Source organism: Zalophus californianus, chromosome 4, assembly GCF_009762305.2.
Source record: "Zalophus californianus isolate mZalCal1 chromosome 4, mZalCal1.pri.v2, whole genome shotgun sequence".
NCBI lineage: Eukaryota > Metazoa > Chordata > Mammalia > Carnivora > Otariidae > Zalophus > Zalophus californianus.
The window spans coordinates 146782794-146801358 of record NC_045598.1 but is presented as its reverse complement, the minus strand read 5'-3'; the positions used below and the strand labels follow the sequence as shown (position 1 = coordinate 146801358).

The 18565-nt window shown below is 39.2% G+C and overlaps 1 protein-coding gene across 1 annotated transcript in view; it reads right to left on the bottom strand.

Annotated features, from left to right (window-relative positions):
* Nucleotides 1–18565, bottom strand: part of NECAB1 (N-terminal EF-hand calcium binding protein 1) — a 189368-nt gene that overhangs the window by 20634 nt on the left and 150169 nt on the right. The window contains exons 7-10 of the mRNA XM_027570771.1: nt 16269–16390; nt 13453–13529; nt 8186–8239; nt 782–894 (exon numbers count right to left, since the gene is read on the bottom strand). Of these exons, the coding sequence (XP_027426572.1) occupies nt 782–894; nt 8186–8239; nt 13453–13529; nt 16269–16390 (366 nt within the window). The remainder of the gene's footprint in view (nt 1–781; nt 895–8185; nt 8240–13452; nt 13530–16268; nt 16391–18565) is intronic.

Sequence of the window (18565 nt, the reverse complement as noted above, 5' to 3'; positions counted from 1 at the left end):
TACCGGCTGGGCATACATTTCTGGGGAGGAGAGTGCCCAGGTCGAAGGCCCAGGTTATGCTGAAAAGACAATGGGCAGCCGGGCACTGCTGACGCTCAGGTAGAGGAACCAATGGTAGCAGTGCTGTGTACTTTCGAGTAGGATAAACGTAGGGTCAAAGAAATATCTAGCATTTGGTTAAGACACTCAGAGTTACTGCAGTTCCTGATGAAGGGAACTCTATAATTGTTTCTGTAAAATTATTCTAGTAGCTGTTTATTGGACCACTTGGAGTGGAGAAACTGAAAATGAGGAATAGTTCATAAATTTTAGTAGCCTAAGATAATTGAAGCCTGAGCTGGGGTGGCTATGGGAAGAGTTCTTTATTTATTTTTATGACCAAGGTCTGCAATCAAGACTTCAGACATCGTGCAATTTCATAATGGCTGAAATGAGTATGAGGCTACAGGGCATGCTACCAAGGGAGCAATCAGAGCTAGATGCACTGGAGTTGGGGCTCATCTATCAGAGATGATTTTAAATCAGTGTGGGCCTGCCTGGATGCAAAAGGGGAGATGCCAGTTGATATGAAACTCCCCTCTTCAAACTGTTCTCACCATTTTATTTCCCTTGGTGTCCCCAGTGATCAAATCCACACAGCGTCAAGGATAAAAGAGAAAATACCCAGTTAAAGTCTGCAAAATGCATCACCCAGAGCACTGGAATGATCGACACAGGAGGATTCTCAACTGTCTGTCTTCCAGACCCCGCCTTCATCTAAGGACCGTGCAGGAGCGCTTACCGCAAACATCCACTCTGGGAGGAAGCGCTCTCCACATAGTGCTTCAGAGCAAGCTGGAACTCTTCCAAGTCCTCTTCTATCACAGACATCTGACGCTGGACAAGCATGATGTGCTGCCGAGGAATAGGCAAGTGTTACAGTCTGGCTGTCACAGAGCCTCGCTTCGGCTGACCCCCTGCAGCCCATCCCTCCCCTCCTCATGAAGCAAACAACTCTCATCTAGAGATATGACCAAAAGGAAGGCCATGACTAATCCAAGTAATATGATCTATACAAGCTGTAATGCAGGCAGGATACCTTTCTTGCCTCTAGTAGCAGGTGCTAAAGACAGTGCCTCTCGATGATATACTTCCCTTTCAAAAGCAGTGGTTCTCAATTAGAAGCACTGAAGCAGTTTCAAAATTGCACTTACATCAGAATCTCTGGAAGTGGGGTCCAAGCACAGTATTCACACAAGCCTGCCCTCCCCCCGCCTTGCCCCACAAAGTGACCCTAATGGGCAGCCAGGGCTGGGATGACCAGCCTACAGTCATTTTGAAAGAGTGGTCTTACTCTACACCTGGACAGCTCTCTAGCTTCACCTTAAATATTTCATATTAGACATGTGTATCATTACAAACAACCAAATTTCAAAATGTGTGTTCAGTGCTGCATTTCCAAAGGTACATTAACCACTGACCACCTACCACAGGCCCTGCTCAAAATCTCTTGGCATCAGATGGAGCCTGTGTTTAATGGGTCACAGGGGCTGGATGGCAACTGCTTCTTGTAACAAATCCTATTATGGTTATAGCACTTGTAGTTTGAAGACTTCCCTATAGATCTGCCTACGGGCTTCTTATGGCACTTTGCTCTCAAGATTACGCCTTTTCTCCATCAAGAGTTAGGAATGAATGATAGAAGTGCAAAAAAAAAAAAAAAGTAAGGATTGGGAGTGAATTATAAAAGTGCAAAACAACAACAATGTAAGGACAATTTAGAATATGAGGAAAATAACTTGCACAATATTACCCAGCTGTGTAGTGGTAGAGCCAGAAGTAAGCCCCTGGTTTGCTGTCTCCTCTTCAATGAGCTTCTCACTTCATGTTAATAGTTACCATTGTTGGAGACCAGTTCTATCAGAGCTATCATATTAGACACTTTATATATCCAATAATTGTTCCTACTTTGTTTTTCTACAGGTAAATGCTAGGTGCTGGGTTCTGGGTATACAGTGACGAATCAAGATAGAATCCTTACCTTCATAAGGTTTAGTAAATAAATCAACAATGTTGTTTTGTGTTTTTTTAATAAAGATTTTATTTATTTATTTGAGAGAGACAGAGATAGCGACAGAGAGGAGTGGGGAGGAGAGGGAGAAGCAGGCTCCCCGCCAAGCAGGAAGCCCAACGCAGGGCTCCATCCCAGGACCCTGAGCCGAAGGCAGACACTGACTGAGCCACCCAGGTGCCCCAAGAAATCAACAAGGTTTGAAAACTATGTCTATGCTATAATTTTAGGTATTGATACTAGCACATGAAACTGCCTATATGTAAACTGACCACAAGTCTACTAAATTCTTGAAAGAAGTGTATTATCAAATAAGTCTTGATCCCAGTCTCAAAATCCTTTGATTGCATAAGCCTTAAGGTAATATATGGGCCTCCAAACTCACATGAACAGGAAGCAGGCTATCAATATCATATAACCCCTAAAAAGGGCAATACTCTCTGATAAGCTGCTCCCGATGTGGTCATGGAGGAAAATGAACCAAAAGAAACTCTCAAAACAACAATGGAAACAAGAGTTCCTCCCAGAATGGAGATCCAGTGTCTAATCACAGAACTTCCTTCACTGACAAATACCTTCGCAGCATGAATTCATTGTTGCAATGAACCAGTGAATGCCCTATGCTTCCTATCCATGCCTTTCCTGAATTACAGTTTTTATGACATTTCTCCTGGCCCAGTTTTATCATTGTATATTTTATCTGTGTGTTTGTGGGGAGTGGCGAGGGGAGATAACTTATTTTTATTCATAAGTGTGTCAGACTGCAAGGGACTACATCTTGATCTTACAGGGAGGACTGATCATCAACCAGGAATGGCAGGCTTTGAGCTAGAAGCAGTAACTGGAGGAGACTTAGGGTGGTCTCCCTTGTGAAGGGGTCTATGTGTTCTATATATGTGAAAAGAATATTTGATGATCAGAAGGCTCACTGTGGCAGAAACTCCAAACTATTCCCCCAAAATCCATTTCCTCTTCTTTCTAGGTACAGTAGAGTACATAGTCCATCATCCTTTACAGTTAGGTATAACCAACTGATGAGTTTTCACCAATAGAATATGAGAAGTGCTGTGTATTGCTTTTGGGCCAAGACTTTCAAGAGGGATGTGAACCCCCTCCACATTCTCGTCCCCTTTTCTGTTGATAGAATGACCTGCCTTAGGAATAGCAGAGCCACACGTGAGAGGAGCCTGTGTCCCTGAATCATTGTGTGGACTGTTTTACTGGGCAAGGAAGAAACTTTTATTATATTGGAATCATTTTCCATTTGGGTCTATTTGTTTCCACAGCCCAGTCACCTTAGTGAGTTCGGTAATTTTAATTGAGCTTTGTTTTATTTCCCTTTAGGATCAGAGATCAAGAATCAGTAGATATGAGCCTATAACTATCTCCTAAGATTATGTAATGAACAATCAGCCTCCTGGACCACTCTCCCAGGACCTGGTTTTAGTGTCAGTAATGAAGAGTTTAGGTTAATCTCTGCCAAAATAACTGTGGACATGTTCTTTTGGCAGAAATCTACAGAGACTTCTTGATCATGTATTTGTTATTAACAATGACTCAGATGATTTCTCATGGGCCTTCCTAGTGAGATATATAAATATATCTACCTATTCCACTGAAATTCTTTTAGTCTGAAGGCAATTCTTATGTGATCTAAATTGCAAACATGAACAGAATCCTACACTACTCCCTGAAGGCATGCCCTTTGAAATGTGACTTTTTAGCTTCTTCTATCAAAACATAGATCCGATTTCCCTTTCCCTTGGATCTGGGCCAGCCTTATAACTTGGTTTGGTAGAGGAGTCCTAATACCTTCATGACATTTCTGTGTGTTCCTGATGTCAAATACACAACCTGAGATCCTTACTGAAATCTGGTGTGAATGGCCAGTCCAGAGCATTTTTGTTTCTCTGCTTTAGAAGGGGTAGTGAACCCTTTATTATTTACTCAATGGGGATTTTGTTATGATGGAATTATGGTGGAATATTTACAGAACAGTTTTTGCTAGTCACATTAGGTTAGCTGCATCTACCTTTGATTTTTTTGATTTTTTTTTTTTTTGAGAAATTTCAGCTTTTTACATCTCTGGAGACAAATATTTTAAATGCAACTAATTTGTTTCATGTTTTCTAGCTCTATTTACTACATTTACCATGGTGTTCCAAGCATGTCTTCAGAATAACAGCCTTTCTTGTGTGCTCTTGTTCAATCTTATAATAGCTATTGCAAAGCAAAACTATGTTTTAATAGTTCCTGACATATTTGGTGGCAATAACCCCCAATACACATGATATTGTATGGCAGGATTAATTTACTTTAAAAATATTATCATTCACAGACTTTATGAGGGTAGAAAGACAGAAAAGTATATTAGATTTGTAAACTCCTATTGTATAAGCTATTCTGGTATAAACAACAACAATGTGCTCAAGAAAAGTTACAGCTTTTGAAGAATACTGGAATGGGATCAAACCTTGTTTAAAATTATACTGACTCCAAAAAGAACCCTTTTGAATATAGGAAATATCTAGGAAATCATCATCTTTTTCTAATAGTTGTTTGTTAAGAAGTGCCATGCAAGGCATTCAATGGCACCAAGCAGAAAGGATTTGGTTGGGTAAATACACCTGGCTAGATCCAGGATGTGTGGTCTGGATGTGGTCTGGATGGATTCCCTTCAAAAACTATATTGACCTTTCAATGATTCATACTCCCTGCCTAGTACTTGACAGCTAGAAGACAATAAATTACCCCCACATCTTCCATGAGTCATAAAGTCACAATCTGGGATCTTAGATCTTGGTTTATCTCTGATGTACGTTTCCTATTCTATTATAACAAGAGTAAAATTATGAATTCTGAAGGTTGCGATCTTTATAACATGCTTATTACAAATCATTTGGAACATTTTGATCTTCCTACACAGCCCCTTAGTGTTGTTGTTTTAGTGCAACATTTGAAAAATTCAATGTTATAAGAGATATGTAAATATTTTTTCAAACTCCTATTTATTCTTTTTGACTTCACCTTAAATACTATGTCATTCTTGAAGCATTCCCTGGCCTCCTAAATTAGGTTGTGTTCCCTTGCTGTGCAAATCTATACTTTCCTATAATAATCCTCATCACAGTGTACTGTAGATCACCGTTGAATCACTGCAGGTCCTTCTGGTCCGTCTTGTAGCGCCTGTAATATTCACCCCTTTATCTAGGCCCTCCCCCAGGGTCTGACACATAGCTGGTGATCGGGTTATTCATGGCACAAACAAGCAAATGCTGCTTTTGCTTTTAGCCAGTGACCATTCTTAAAAGCTCTTTCATAAATGTTATTTATGCACGTTTCATTCCAGGAAAGGATTTGAGGTGGTCCTGCTGACTCCAGAGCCCTGCATCATCTTCTTTCATCTACCTCCATCATCTCGTTCTCTTCCCTTTCCCCTTTAAGAGCAAAGAGCACACTTAGCTTCACTTTTACTAGCTATGAGGCCTTGAACCAGTTACTGCATCTTTTCATCTTAAGTCACCAAATGAAATTGGAACAGTGGTACTTATATCACAGAGTTTGGGGGAAGATTAAATGGAATAGTGTATGTAAAAATCTTGCCCAGGATACTCAATAGATGTTACTTCTCATACTCTGCTCACTGAGGAAAAAAAAAGGACCTAAAAAAAAAAAAAAAGAAATCATATCCTAGACTCATCATTATGTAATGATTCACGTTCCAGAAAACTCGATATGGCAGCTAGTAGGGTTTGGGACTTTGGCTGTGTGCTTAAATAAGCCTGCCAGATACTACTGTTCTGCTCTAAGGGTAGGAAATCTCATGAAAATAAGTCATCTGTCAGCTCACAACCTCACTGGCAAAGAACAACTCCACTTTAATGTCCAGAGATGCACCAAACACTGGAGTGGGACTACTACACAGTGTGGGGTGCAGGTCTAGCGTAGAACTGCTGGTGTCTGGCTAGGGTACTGAAATCCTTCCACACCTTAATTTTCCACCTGCAAAGTGGGGTTAGTGATGGCACCACTTCAGATGGCTATGATGAGGATGGAGTGAATTACAGATGTGTTTGTTTGACACAATACTCAGCACATAGCAAAGGCTCAGTAAAGACTAGCTTTTAAAAAATAAAATCTATCATAACCATATATTCTTTGCTTTCTAGTATGGAATTTATTTTTCAAGGTTCTCATGTATTCACTAATGGAAAGGGAAAATCACCTCTCTAGTCAAAGAAGACTAAAACTGGTTTTGGACACCGAGAGAAATCACTGAACCCAGAGGAGCATGCGATGCTGGGTGCTGGCTGTGAACAGTGGAGATCTGTTTTAGTCATTCCGAATAGGGAAGGTTTTATAAGAATCGATGGTGAGGCGTAAGGCCACTAATGATAAAGTACAACCTCTAATGACAAGGAGCCTATTGGTATCTTTGAGAAAAACAAACTTATTCAAATCATTACTATACTATATGTGTATTCCCAAAGACCGTTATTATTTTACCTTTACATGTGGTTGAAAATAGTTAAGGAATATCCTTCCCTGCTTTTCAATAATATTAACTACTGAAGCACCTTGCCCAATCCTACTTTGTTAAGTACTTCTATGCATTACTGAATTAGTAATGCTGTGTGGGTTGATAAATATTTTAAAATTGACATTGGCCTCTCTCCTGTCAGGGCCCAGAGAAGGGAAGAGTCTGCCACCCTCCATCAACAGTCCTTAGATGATTTTTTTCTCCCACTTAGTGACAGAGAAGAAATAGTCTCACGTTAGGAAATTACGTAATAGACAATGGTCTCTCTCAACATTAGAAATGTTATGTTCAGTTTTGTTGACTGAAGTGTAGTTTTCCCTACATGCAAATCTAATTGGTGCTAGAGATGCAAGATCGCAAGGTCACCATCCTGTGCCTAAGGGACCGCTAGCAATAGTACTCCTAGTATGTGCACCCAACGACAGCCTTCTCTCCTTCTCAAAAATGATTTTGCTTCCCACCAAAACCTATTCCTTTAGAATTCTGGGTGCCTGACGAATTAATACAGACCACATCCCATCTTTGGAGGAACAGAGCACTGAGCATGTAGTGAAATATAGGTTACCTTTGGGCAAAGTGGCCATATCCATAGGATTCTAATCGTAACACCATTATTAAGCTTTTCTCAGAACCCTGTACAGCTTCCCCTTTGAAGACTCTCTGTGCTTTGAGTCTGGACAGAGGAGCAGGAGCCAAAAGAAAGGTGAGCCTTGCCTTCTATCACATGGGCAGTGCCTGTGGCGTAAGTGCCTGGCACAGAGATGAAAGGTTTTCCTATCTTTGTTTCAGGTAAATGTGATGGATCCTAGATGATCTATACAATATACATTTAAGGTATTAAGAAAAAAGTGATTTTCTGTGGGTTGCCAAGATTTTAAAATCCAAATTTCCACTAAATGTAAATGCAAAGATCCACTTTCCCCCAACAGAATGTGTTACAAATACTTGCCTCAAAGTAAAATACCAAATCATGATATGTGTTTTCAATTAGTTAACCTATTCATAAATTTATTTTTATTGTGTTTTTAGTGCCTATTAGCATCACTTTGTCCATTCTCTCTCAGTCTCTATAAGTTGCCCCCACTCTGGATGGACATCTTTTCCCTAGGAACGTAAATGTTCCTTTTTCTCTAAACGTCAATTTTTTTTTTCTGGAAAAAAAAAAAGACTTCTGAGCACTTACAATGCGCCTGGCCCTAGGATAAAAGCTGGAGATACAATACTGAATAGCATCAAGTTTCAGCTCAGGTGTAGCACTCAGGCTCGTAGGGTTGACAAAATGTTGTTCTTGATATAATTTGAATGTTGCCCTTCTCTGTCAGTCACATTCATTCAATTATTCAATAACTCATTGGTTTACATATGCATAAAATTCTCATTTTGCACATATCATATGCTAAGTACTTACATAAAAACCCTGTAAATTTAGGTTTCCACAAATCACAACTTCAGTACTACTTAGCCATGCAAAATAAAATATGCCTTTGTACTAATTTTTCAAATTTTCACTGAGATAGTAACTAATGTTGAAGAAATTATATGATGTTTTCAAAGTATATTATTTCTGACATTTTGACCTAGAAAAAAGTACTTACAGATTTAGTATTCCCTTCAATAACTTCTTCTTCCCGTGGTTCAAGTTTGAGATCCTTCAGGTGGAGAAAGAAATCGGGAAGGAAGGGACCAGAAATGAGATAAAGAAAACACAATATACTTGAATGTTAAGTCTTTTATGGCTAATGTACCAAAAGAACCTCATTATCTCAAAGGAAATGAATAATTCTGAGTTTAAAAATGAAGCCGTTCCAGTAAAGCCTTTTTACCCATTTATCAATGGTAAAAAGCCATTTCAGATGTGTTTGTTATTACTTTAAGTTTACTGATAACATTAAAAGAGAACAAAATGGAGTGGATTCATTAAAATAGGGAAAGGATAGAGAAAGATGAGGCTGACTTCTTTTGCTGTTAGTGCTGATTGCCACTTTTCTTGGGAGATCTTGATGGACATTAGTGCAATTGCTATAATACTTTTATACCCTAGTGATAATTTGACATTACTAAAACATGATCACTCTAAAAAAAGATGAATTCAAAAGCAAATGAAAACACTATTGATATTTTCTAAAAATCAAGGACTACTAAAAGACCCTAGAATTTTCTGCAATCATCAATGGATGATGCTAATATCTCCAGTGAAACCAAGCATGTAATCTCTGAGGACTTCATTCTAAGAATATATATCCTAGCATTTGAAGTAAGTATTATGCACAATAATTCCTTCAAGTACATAAGAAATAAACTGAAAGTTGTAGAAATCCAGACCGTCTGAAATAACATAAGCTTGTTAAAAACGGAGCTATATAGCTCTAGCGTTGCTGTTCACTTGTGGTAAAACCTCATTTATCTTTTCTAGGATTCGCTTTTACTGTTTCCTCTGCCTTGAACTCTCCATTCTTAGGGATTCACCTAGCTGACTCCCTCTCCTCTCTCACACTTCAACTCCAGTATCACCTCCTTCCTGGATCACCCGTTTTAGGTATCCAACCCCTCATCATTACCATACTGCCTCACTTTGTCTTTGCAGTGCTTTTTGCTCTCTGAAATTACCTTATTTTATTGATTGTTTACTGATTTTCCTCAGTCTCTACTGGACCAAGAACCTTACCTGTTTTGATCACAGTTGTACTTTCACTGCCAGAATAATACCTGGCATAAAGCAGATGCTCAATAAACGTTAGTTGAATAAATGAATGGCTGAATGAATGCCCCACTGAAATCATAGCTTTTCCATGAAGGCAAGGTGATGGAATGCATACGGACGTGAGCTGAATCTTAAAGAATACTCTACAGATAGAAACTGTAACAACAGGGCTCTCCTTGACCACTCTTTCCCTAACACCAACTCAGGTACACTTTTCACTTCCACCTTCTTTGATCGAAGATAAGAACAACTTAAAACAAATGCTATGAATGCAACATCCTTCGTTCTACACCTTCAAATGAGAATGTTTGAAAAAATTTTCTGCAGAGCTCAAGCACAACATAAAATATAATCTCAATATATCCCCATAAATCCTCATAGAGGCTGAAATGGGAAGAAAGAATGCCTGAAGGAACTTGTAGAAATTTCAAGGATGATTTCTCCCCCCACATGAATGGTACCAGGCTTGGTTTATGGGGCAGGAAGGATTTATCATACTAAGTGCAGAGAAAAGAGAACAGGTGCTCCACTGCAGGAATACTTCCTTCTAATGGGGAGATCAAACCCGGTGCCAATAACTGCAAGAGACAAGAGAGTCAGCTGTGAAATGACATGCACTTAGCTACTGTTTGGCGATTGGGTAGTTTTTCCTCTAAAAGCCTAATTCACAGTACAGAATAAGTTGTAGAAGGACACGGGACTTGCACTGCCTCTCCATTCATTAAGACAGATCATGCTGAGCCCCACACAGCTGGGACCCAATGCCCAAGACCATCACATCATACTTTCAGCAAACCTCCCAGACACTGTCCTCAAAACGGAACCCTTTCATAGGAAGGGAGGGAGAAAAAATCTAGGAAAGAAAGAGATGTGATAATACTTTGATTTAAAGTTGGAAAAAAAGGCATGACCTAAGTTAAAGCTATTCCTTTAAAAATAGCTGTAAAAGTTAAGACACCAAATAAAGACAGGTTTGCGAAGAACTTTGAAACTATTTTAAAAGGAGGTACTTATGTTCTTTAAATGAATCTAAAATTATGTAATAATTGACTCTTTATGTTTTAACGAGGTTTGTTTTCCAAATAGAGGCCATGTATTTCCACGTCTTCCATGATTGAGAAGCTAATTTTCATAGCCACCATTTTTCCTATGATTATGTTTAATCTCAGCTCATATATCAATTAATAAAATGAGGAAGGAAGAAAGTTGAATTACAACAAGCTCTAAGTTTAGGTTATTTGCCCAGTTAGTGGTCAGTGTAAATGTACAAATGATGACATGGCAGCAGAGTGACGGGAACTCTCTAAGGTTTCTTCCCCTGGACTTGGTTCCTTGTACAGAATCTCCTTCTCAGAGATCCTCCTCAACTCAGGACATGGAGCTTTCATCTTTGTGGAGATGGCTCGTAAGATCTTAAACTGTTGGCCTGACTTCTTGCTTGTAACATCTAACTGAACATTTCTGCCTGTGTCCTACTGGATCTTGAAATTAACATATCTAATCAATCACAATCAGTTCACCTCACCTCACCCATTATTTCTCACTAGTCTCTTCCATTCTACTAATGATACAGTTGACTAAGGCACTCAGGCTTAAATCCTCAGAGTCCTATTTGAGATTCCCCTGTCCTTTATCCATCATACCCATTCAATGGTCCTGTTAATTTCACTGAAGTCTTTCAAATCTGCCATTTTCTTTTCAGTCATATATTACAGGCCCATCTCTTGCCATACCTGATCCCAGTGGGCTCAGATATGCAACTTGCTCTTTAATGTCACTGCTTGAGCTGGCTTTGGTGGCTGTGAGTTTTCTTGTTTGCATTCATTTTGTATTCTTGCTGTCCAATTTTCTAACTAAAAGATCTTTCTGGTTATGTCACTTATCTGTTGAAAAATAATAAATGCTTCCTCTTGTCTAGAAGATGAGTCCAAATCCCTTACTCTGTTATTTAACACCATCCATAATATGGCCCCTATCCAACCACACAATCTTATTTCTTACCACTTCCCTAAAGGAAAGAATCTAACCAGGCTGGCCTACTTAAGGTTGACTCATGCTATCACCCTTACCCAATGTCCTCTCTAGCTGCTCTTCTTCTATAATTTTACTTCTCCATAGCAAATATTTGTTTGTTCACTGGTTTGTTAGCAGACCAGCATTTATTCCAATTTTAATGACAACATATTTACCTTTCAGTGAATTCTCTCTTCTTTCAATACAGTGTTCTGTATTGAAATTTTACTTCTCCATAGCAAATATTTGTTTGTTCACTGGTTTGTTAGCAGACCAGCATTTATTCCAATTTTAATGACAACATATTTACCTTTCAGTGAATTCTCTCTTCTTTCAATACAGTGTTCTGTATTGAAATTTTACTTCTCCATAGCAAATATTTGTTCGTTCACTGGTTTGTTAGCAGACCAGCATTTATTCCAATTCTAATGACATTATATTTACTTTTCAGTGAATTCTCTCTTCTCCTTTCAATACAGTGCTCTGGGACCGTTAATCAAGATGTTCTTCCTTCCCTTATGTAAGTAATCAGCCTGGGACCCTAACAAGACCAACCTGATACTACTCCCTGGAAAGTGGAATCGTGAGCATAATGTCAACAGACTAGAGATGGTTGGAACTCATTTGTTCCAGTAGAGGTAGCCTGAAAGACCACTGAGTTATTTTGTCTCCCAACTTTTCCTGAATCCCAGTTTCTATACCGTCTGTTGATTCTGTGAGCACTCCCATACCCTTCCAGAAAAAAATTTTGATTACAGAGGTGATTTCTATCGCTTGCCAACAAAATTCTTAATTGTCATCATTTAAAGGCCCAAGTCAAGCCCCTCCTGCCACACTAAGTCCTTGCCAAGCACCCTAGCTCGCAGTGATCATTCCCTCAGGAAGCATCTGTAGATTGTAATTAGCATCTGTTCCATTCCTTTGGCATGTCTCAGTCAGCAAGAATTGACTGAGCATTAACTATGAAGCTGGTTCTGTGCTACCACATACTTTAAAAAAAAATCTGTTAACTTTGATAATAATGCTTAATTTTACGAGCAGACTGTGGGTTCTTCAAAGTCAGTAACTGTCTCAAACATAAACATTTCTTCCCTGGCGCCTGGTGTGCACAGAAAACACATATTCTTACTGACTGACAAAACCTGCCTCTTCCATCAAAGCTGTTTCAGGGGAACACCACTACAATATTAGGACTGCATGTACTAACTGAATTAGTCAATAAAATAACTAGAAACATAAAATAATAGATCTGAAAAACTCGTCACATCCCTACTTGCTTGCTCACTGGGTAGTTCCAATGCCAAAAATCATCAGTTAACATGCTAATTTATGGAAGTTGAGAATGTAATTTCATCTTTTAGTATATCACACAACCTGGATCACTCTGAAACATTCCCAAGATATGGGCCAGGTCATCCCTAAGAGCTGCCATCTGCATCTTTCAAGCACACTGCTACCTACTGCACTGATAACCAAAGAGGACGGCAATGCAGTACATTTATTTAACTTGTAACTCTACATTCTATTTTTAATTTTTTAAAAAATATTTATTTGAGAGAGAGAGAGAGAACACGAGCATGGGTGGAGGGGCAGAAGCAGAGGGAGAAGCAGGCTCCCCCCCCGAGCAGGGAGCCCACGTGGGGCTCGATCTCAGGACCCTGAGATCATGACCTGAGCCGAAGGTAGATGCTTAACTGACTGAGCCACCCAGGCACTCCTCTACAACCTATTTTATTTTTTAAAGATTTATTTATTTGAGGGAGAAAGAATGAGAGACAGAGCATGAAAGGGGGGAGGGTCAGAGGGAGAAGCAGACTCCCCGCGGAGCAGGGAGCCCAATGTGGGACTCGATCCTGGGACTCCAGGATCATGACCTGAGCCGAAGGCAGTCGCCCAACCAACTGAGCCACCTGGGCGCCCCTACAACCTATTTTAAATAGAACTAGGGGTGGAGGTGGGGGGACTAAGAACTAACATGAGCTTCTATATTTGCTTTAACAGAAACGCCCAGATAACTACCAAGCAGCCATTTGTAGAATCACGGGGCTCCTGTCTGTTATTCTCTCTGGATATATTACTGCCATGAGGAAAAATGGCTCAGAATGTACTGAAAAGTGAGAGGGAGAAGAAAGGAAAGGAAGCACCTACCTTCTTTTCCAGTCGATCAATTAATTTCTGGAGTCTATTGATCTGGGTCATCCACTGGTTATCTTCTTCTAATAAGCCTTGAGGGGAAAATCATGAGGGCAATGTATTAAACAGAGCAGGAATGCTTTGGCATCTCAGAACTTTCCTTTTACCCTGAAGGAAGCACACAGTGTCACTGGCTAGTCACCTTTTAAAGAAATATATTCACACAAGTGCTTTCCGAGTTACCGGTTTCCATAGATCCGCGCGGCCCAGTGGGTTCATTTTCGCAAGTCTGCGCTTTTTATGTCATTGCCTGTACTGGCCTTTGATAGTCAAAGAACAGATCCCGCTGAGCCATTTTCACCACCCCATGAGACGGCTGATTTTTCTTTTGAAAAAAGGAAAGCATCCATCAATAATTTTAAACTTACTTTGGTGACAGTGGCAGGCGCCAGGGAAGTAACAGGACTGACCACAGCAACAGAGCTGGTGTCTCCTTTCCTAGGGGCTAACCTGAATAAACACTCACACTATGGTCATGGCATAGGGATTAAGAGCACAGAATCTGGAACCTGTTGATCTTGCTCAGATGACTTGACTCCTCTGGCCTCAGCAATAATATCATCACTGGCCACATAGTCATTGTGAGGATTAAATCAGAATATATATGTATACACACACACACACATGTGACATACATATGTACGTCTGTGTGAACATACATACAAACACACATCTATATCTAGCACCCAGTCAACCATCACGTAAGTCCTGTTGCTATTATTGTTGCTGTAATTATTTTTTAATTCAAAAAATTTCTTAAGTATCTTTTATTTTATTATTGCTTTTTCAAGTAAGCTCTACACCCAGTGTGGGGTTGGAACTCATGACCTGGAATTATTCAAAGATGCAAAGGGAAGAGTTGTGGTCTGAGCCCCTGCACAAACATCCTGGCATCCTTGTGTATCCTTACGGCAGCTTGCTCAAAATGATTTCATAGGCATTTGCCGAAATATTATTATTGAATATTTTTCGATGGGAGGATGTCATTGAATTCAAACTGTAAAGCCTTGTTTTAGCTTTGAATGTTAGGAACGTAAAACCAAATTATAAAGAGGTAGTACTTTACATTAGAATTCACTTTTCTCTCTGTATTCTGGGGTAAAACTCAAGGCCCATCACATAAATTATGATGCAAAACTAAGCAGGAGAACAGTCACACAGAAGTGGCTCTAAAAAAAAAAATCAGAATAAGGGTGCTTTATAATACAAAACATTGTAACTGTAGAAACAAAATTTAGGTTTACTTTTTAATTTACAAATCAGTTAACACATTTCCATTCTGGCTTGTTCCTCACAGAATTTAAGGTGGCTGTCACATCAAATTTCCTTAGAAGGAAATTTTGGGTTTTGCTCTGTTTTCTAAAGGTTAAAGTGTAAAGAACAATCTGTATTTTGATTCAGGAGTCTAGTATTGTCATTTCCTAACAACACATGGTAGACTGTGTAATTGCTCACAATTTCCCCCTTTCTTCCTGGTATAGAATTCTATGTACACTACAAGTCTTTGCCCCTCCACTTTGCAGTATCTCCTACCACAACGGGTGGAGTACGTGTCCCTTCCCACTGTTACTGGGTTCGGCAGGGGACTCATTTGGCCAATGGAGAGTTAGCCGGTAAGATGCAAACAGTGGTTTCAAGTGAGCTGTGTGAGGTGGCCTGGCTGGTTGTGCTTCTGACACCCACCAAAAGAAACTGCTTGCTCCAAGTAGTCACTGATCCCAAGAGGCCACAGGAGAAGCAGAGCTGAACCCAATCTACAGGCTGGGGAGCACACATGCAGCTGAGATCACCCAAATCACCATCAACCACAGACCATGAACGAAAATAGACAAATATTTGCAATGGCAATCACTGAGCTTTTGCGGTTGTTTCGCCATAAAAATGGACTAATAAACCACATGCCCTTGGTCAAACTGCTTCACTTCTGGGGAAATAAAGATACTAACATCTATCTTATAAGGTATTAGAATAAAATAAGACAGTGTTCAAGAAAGCACTTTGAAACCTTTCAAATACAGTCTGTGTAAATATAGACTATAGTTAGTACTTTGATTTTCTGAAATATTAGATATTTCAAGGTTAATCTGTGTTAAAACGATATGTTCAAGTGAGGTTTATATATATACACACACACACACACACATACATATATATACATACCCATGCTTTACAGAATTACTGATATTTTGCAACATGAATTATATATTTCAAATGAATTTTAAAGTAATTATTACAAATGACACAATTAAAATAACCTAAGATATTACTAAGGTTTTAGTCCAATAAATGTTATATTATACTACACACTTCAAAAATGCCAGCTATGACTTTAATCCCATCATGAAAGGAAATAAAAATCCTTTTCCTCAAAGGATTTTCCTGAAAATCCTTTGCATATGTTTAGGCAGGCTTTAGGGGATCTGGAGCAAACTAGGGTACAAACTAAAGTGTGCCTCCTTCCTTGAAACTAATGGGGACTTCTACAGGTCTCCAGTCCCTCGTGTATTAGGTGACCAAGCCACTTTCTTCCCTACCCATCATCCCTCTGTGCACTGCTGGGTGCAGCTGTGGGATTCTGATGGAAACAACAGGGGGATCATCACCCTGTTCTTAATACCACAGGCTCTCTGCCACTGTGGTTTCAGACAAACTTATCTGGTATAAGAAAAGCTTTCCATTACTATTGCTGTTTCACTTGCTTAAAAAGTATGTCAACGTGAAAATACAAACTGGGTCAGTCTGGAAGAAGAAAAATGACAAAGCTTCATTACCTGGACCACAGGCACTAAACTGAGGGCTTTTAGGGGAGAAGCTGTTGTGTCTCTGGACTCGGCGACTTGATCGCTTTCCAGGCCACTGAATCAACAGGACTTCTGGCTTGGTCGGCCCTTGCCTTGAACAAGAGAGACAACATTTAACTACAGCGTGTTTCTTGCTTCGAGAAACAGATCTTTAACCATCAATCACAAAGGTTTTCTGGTGTAGTGAAATGAAAAGTTAGGAGAATTACTGCTTGCCAACATGCTCTAAAGACCCACATGATCTGGTTTTATAAATGTGAACCTAAAGGAGAAACTGTGAGCTGTCTTTATTTTTTCAGAGTTTGAGTAAAAATTGTATCTTCATTTGTGACTTAAGAAAAACATCTTTCGTTTCTTGACCAAACCATCAACGGGAAAAATGTTTTTGTGTGTGCTGATGTATTTAGTTTGAGAATACCTATGGTGTTCAGTTTTAAATTTTTTAAATCAAGGCTATGTGTCCATACAATTTTAAAAGTCAAATAATTCTACAAAGCTTATTTTATTTATTTAAATTGTAATTTATTATGTTATGTTAGCTATGTTAGTCACCATACAGTACATCATTAGTTTTTGATGACAAGCTTATTTTAACAAAAAGGAGCTCCTACTCCCCCATCTCCATATCATGCCCATTCCCCTTTCACAGAGGGAATGTTTTCAAGAAGTGTTAATTTGGGTATTTATCCTCATATCTGTATATAATATGCTTAAATTGCTATCACTTTATTCTTCAGTTTTAAATGTATCTATTAACTTCCCAATATGAAAAGTTCAGGTCAATAGTATATACAAGGAAATATAAGGAACTTACAGGAAAACTGTTTGAAAGAATGGATTCAACTTGTGAAGCAAGCCTTTGGTCTTTCCCTATTATTCTCTCCTGGTTGGAATACACATGTGATAGCTGGAACTGCAGCAACCATCCTGGACCATGAGGCAAACTTGAGGAAACAGGAGGTCTATGATAAATCCGTAGAGCTGTCATACCTGCTTAGGCTGCCACCACCAAGCTCTTTCTTGATAATAAGCCCTTATGTGTTTAAGTCACTTTTTTTTTCCTGTTACATGCAGCCAAATCTAATACTAATTCACTCAACCAAAAATCTTCCTTTACTATCAGTAAGGGAAAATTTCTTTAGCCTTTTTCTAATGCTGGTCCCCCCAGCCCCCCTTTTAAATTTGATTTCATTTTCTCTTTGTTTTGGTGGAAAAGAACCTCAACTGCTTCATAGAAAATGGTGCACCATGAGAGGTAAATTTTTTTTTTCAATAAATGAACTTAATTGCTTTTTCTTTCTTTTATGCTGATTCTCTATATTTTTATTATGTTCAATTAGCCAGCATATGGTACATCATTAGTTTTTGATGTAGTCTTCAAATTTTTGAGATACTGCATATTAAAAAGATACTTTTATTTTATTCTACTTTATTGGTGGTTTTATGGGATAAAGAACTTTATTTTTTAAATTTCCAATATAATTAATGTACAGTGGTATATTATTTTCAGGTGTATAATATAGTGATTCAACAATTCTATGCAGTACTCAGTGCTCATCATCATAAGCGTACACTTAATCTCCTTCACCTATTTCACCCATTCTCCCACTCACTTCCCCTCTGGTAACCATCAGTTTTTTTCGCTACACTTAAGAGTCTGTAATTTGGGGGCACCTGGGTGGCTCAGTTGGTTAAGCGACTGCCTTCAGCTCAGGTCACGATCTCAGGGTCCTGGGATCGAGTCCCAGTCTCAGCTTCCTGAGCAAGAAGGCTGCTTCTCCCTCTTCTCCCTGCTTGTGCTCTCTCTTGCTATCTCTCTCTAATAAATAAAACCTTAAAAAAACAGTCTGTAATTTGCTTGGCTTTTTTGTTTTATTTTTTAAATTCTACATGAGTGAAATTATACGGTATTTGTCTTTCTCTTACTGACATTTCATTTAGCATTATACTCTCCGGATCCATCCATGTTGCTGCAAATGGCAAGATTTCTTTATGGCTGAGTAATATTCCAGTGTGTGTGTGTGTGTGTGTGTGTGTGTGTGTGTGTGTGTGTGTGTGTGTGTGTGTGTGTGTGTGTGTGTGTGTGTGTGTGTGTGTGTGTGTGTGTGTGTGTGTGTGTGTGTGTGTGTGTGTGTGTGTGTGTGTGTGTGTGTGTGTGTGTGTGTGTGTGTGTGTGTGTGTGTGTGTGTGTGTGTGTGTGTGTGTGTACACACACCACATTTTCTTTATCTGCTCATCTATTGATGGATACTTGGGTTTCTTGTGTA